The sequence below is a fragment of the Mixophyes fleayi genome, chromosome 2 (genome assembly GCF_038048845.1).
Source record: "Mixophyes fleayi isolate aMixFle1 chromosome 2, aMixFle1.hap1, whole genome shotgun sequence".
Lineage (NCBI taxonomy): Eukaryota > Metazoa > Chordata > Amphibia > Anura > Limnodynastidae > Mixophyes > Mixophyes fleayi.
The window spans coordinates 257,955,572-257,957,992 of record NC_134403.1 but is presented as its reverse complement, the minus strand read 5'-3'; the positions used below and the strand labels follow the sequence as shown (position 1 = coordinate 257,957,992).

At 39.7% G+C, this 2,421-nt stretch overlaps 1 protein-coding gene across 1 annotated transcript in view; it reads right to left on the bottom strand.

Moving 5' to 3' along the window:
- Window positions 1-1,970, bottom strand: part of SORT1 (sortilin 1) — a 48,108-nt gene extending 46,138 nt beyond the window's left edge. The window contains exon 1 of the mRNA XM_075195968.1: window positions 1,636-1,970. Within this exon, the coding sequence (XP_075052069.1) occupies window positions 1,636-1,872 (237 nt within the window). The 5' untranslated portion in view covers window positions 1,873-1,970. The remainder of the gene's footprint in view (window positions 1-1,635) is intronic.
- Window positions 1,971-2,421: the final 451 nt, after the last annotated feature.

Sequence of the window (2,421 nt, the reverse complement as noted above, 5' to 3'; positions counted from 1 at the left end):
TTGAATTGTGTACACCAATAAAAATACCTAAAATGTATTTACTGAAGTGATGTGGTGTTTATCTCCATAAAAGAGAAGGTGTTCAGACCATCAGGTGTGTAATATTGGAACAATCCACTTTGAAACCCTTGACCGACCACAAAAGATTATTGTAGTTGACCAACAGAACAATATGGTCCTATTATTTTATCTCAGTCTAAGATGTCAGTCACACTTGGAATGACTATCTGATAATCTTACACGCACTGAGAAAAGCAGGCTACTGGTATTATTAAAAATGTGCTCTTCTCATGCAACCTCAGCAGTACACATCAAAACATGCAAGTGTCTATTCTTGATGCAAGACACATGTAAATGGACCATGACTTCCTACTGCTAGTCATGTGTGGCCATTCAGCAAGAAACACTGAAGGACATAGCACATTTAACACTCAAAAAGTGAAGTAGTTAACTATTAGCCAGTTACACCCAGCCTCCATTTTGCAACCCTACAACCAGCTATTTATGTTGAAAGTCCTACATTAAAATATATTACAACCCATAATATTTTAGTCAATATATGGGTATACATTCAGGTCTGCCAGAATAAAGCATATTTTCTCTTAAGGTCCCTGAAGAACAACAGGCATTTAAAAAATATAATTTACTCTGGCTGACATATATTTACATAATATATCATAATTGCTAGCTCTGTCCCTATTTTTGTTTTTTACACACACATTTGGTACATATTCTATCTTTGAGGTGCAACTGTAATGTTTGTTTTTCTATTGATAGTATAAACAAACACTGGGTATTTGCAATGTATACTATGGAAAAAGACAAGGGACCACCAGTATTGTCAATAATAGCATGGACATAGCCTTCACCTTTAAATGTTTTACTGTGTAATTTGCAGCAAACCTTGCACATTGCTAAGAGGTGTTAAAGTATGCAGCAGTAGCTATAACACATTAAGTACTTTCTTTGACCCTCTCATTTTATAATATTATATAACTGAAAGTTATTTCCCCATCGTATATGTCCATGCCCCCTAATATTAAGGAGCTAACCTTTAACAAACAGAAAGTACCATAGTAATTAGCACGTCTTTACCAAGATTGTACAAGTCACAATTTCTAAGTTTCCTACTATACTCAGCAGTAGGTGTTTATTAGCTAAAATCATCTGTAATTAAAGATGTCAACAGCAATACAGGAAGGTATATTTTTGTAATTCTGATTCCTAGCCTTACTCTTATGCGCACAACTAGGTAATTTAACTTACTAGAACAGAATAAAACAAAAAAAAAAATTATATATATATATATATATATAATTACACACACACATATACATATATTATATACAGTTATATCATCCAGTACTTAAAATTACATCCAATGTGTTTACTAATGAGATATTTCCCGTACTATCATATACAAAGGACCCAAACTACCCCCAACTGAATACCTTCTGACTTCCTATAATATAGGCGTCCAGCAAATAATGTAAGAGCATGCCCGCTTACTAGTATCTACCTACCCCATATGCCTTACCCAGAGCTCTCTAACCTCCCTCTCAGGACCGCACTCAACACAACTTCCTTAACCCCCTTCTCTCTCACAAGCCACGGCGCATTTGAAGAAGCCCTCACCGGGTGTGTGTCTTTCCCCAGAATGTCATGGAAGGCCAATGGCTGCTCGCATGTCCCCTCGGTGCTCGGAGACGTGCCGGGTACGATGTTCCTTCGCACCCGGGAAATCGCTGGTGCATTGCGACGCCACACAGCAGAGCGGCCATCCAGCTGGTCGCCGGCATGAAAGCAATGGGCTGACCACAGGCTGACCACACACAGGAGGGCCCGGAGCCCCGTGCCTAAAAACAAACACATCCCTATGCGAGCTATCCTGCACCGCGGTCAGCTGTCTGACAGGTACAATACGGCCCGACGCCTATTGGCAGAGGCACCCTTCACTCTCCATCTATCGTCTTATCTATTGGTAGACAAGCCATGGGCAATGCTACAGAGCCGTCCAATACACGCCCACAGTCAACATCCGTACTAAGCAGGTGTCAGCTCGGAAGCTTATTCCTGGTTGGTTTCTCACACCATGTCTGCTTGTAATTGGATTGCCATAGAAAGGACAATGGATATGTGTTATGTCGTGTGCAATTAGTTTCTGGAGAACTATGCAATGTTACTAGGCACGTTTTACATCAATTTGATTATAGTTTTCATAGCTGACCATGTTTTAATCCTGATTTCCAGACGCACTTTGCTGGTGAGCAGGTGTACGCAAGCAGGTCATGCAATGTACTGTCATGTCTGACCTTTGTGTACCATATTACCTGTCCATGGCATGTTGACTAAAATTGTCTACATGGTTGTTTTTTGCTATTGAAATACTTGTCTTCCTTAAGTATTCATCGTAGTTTTTTT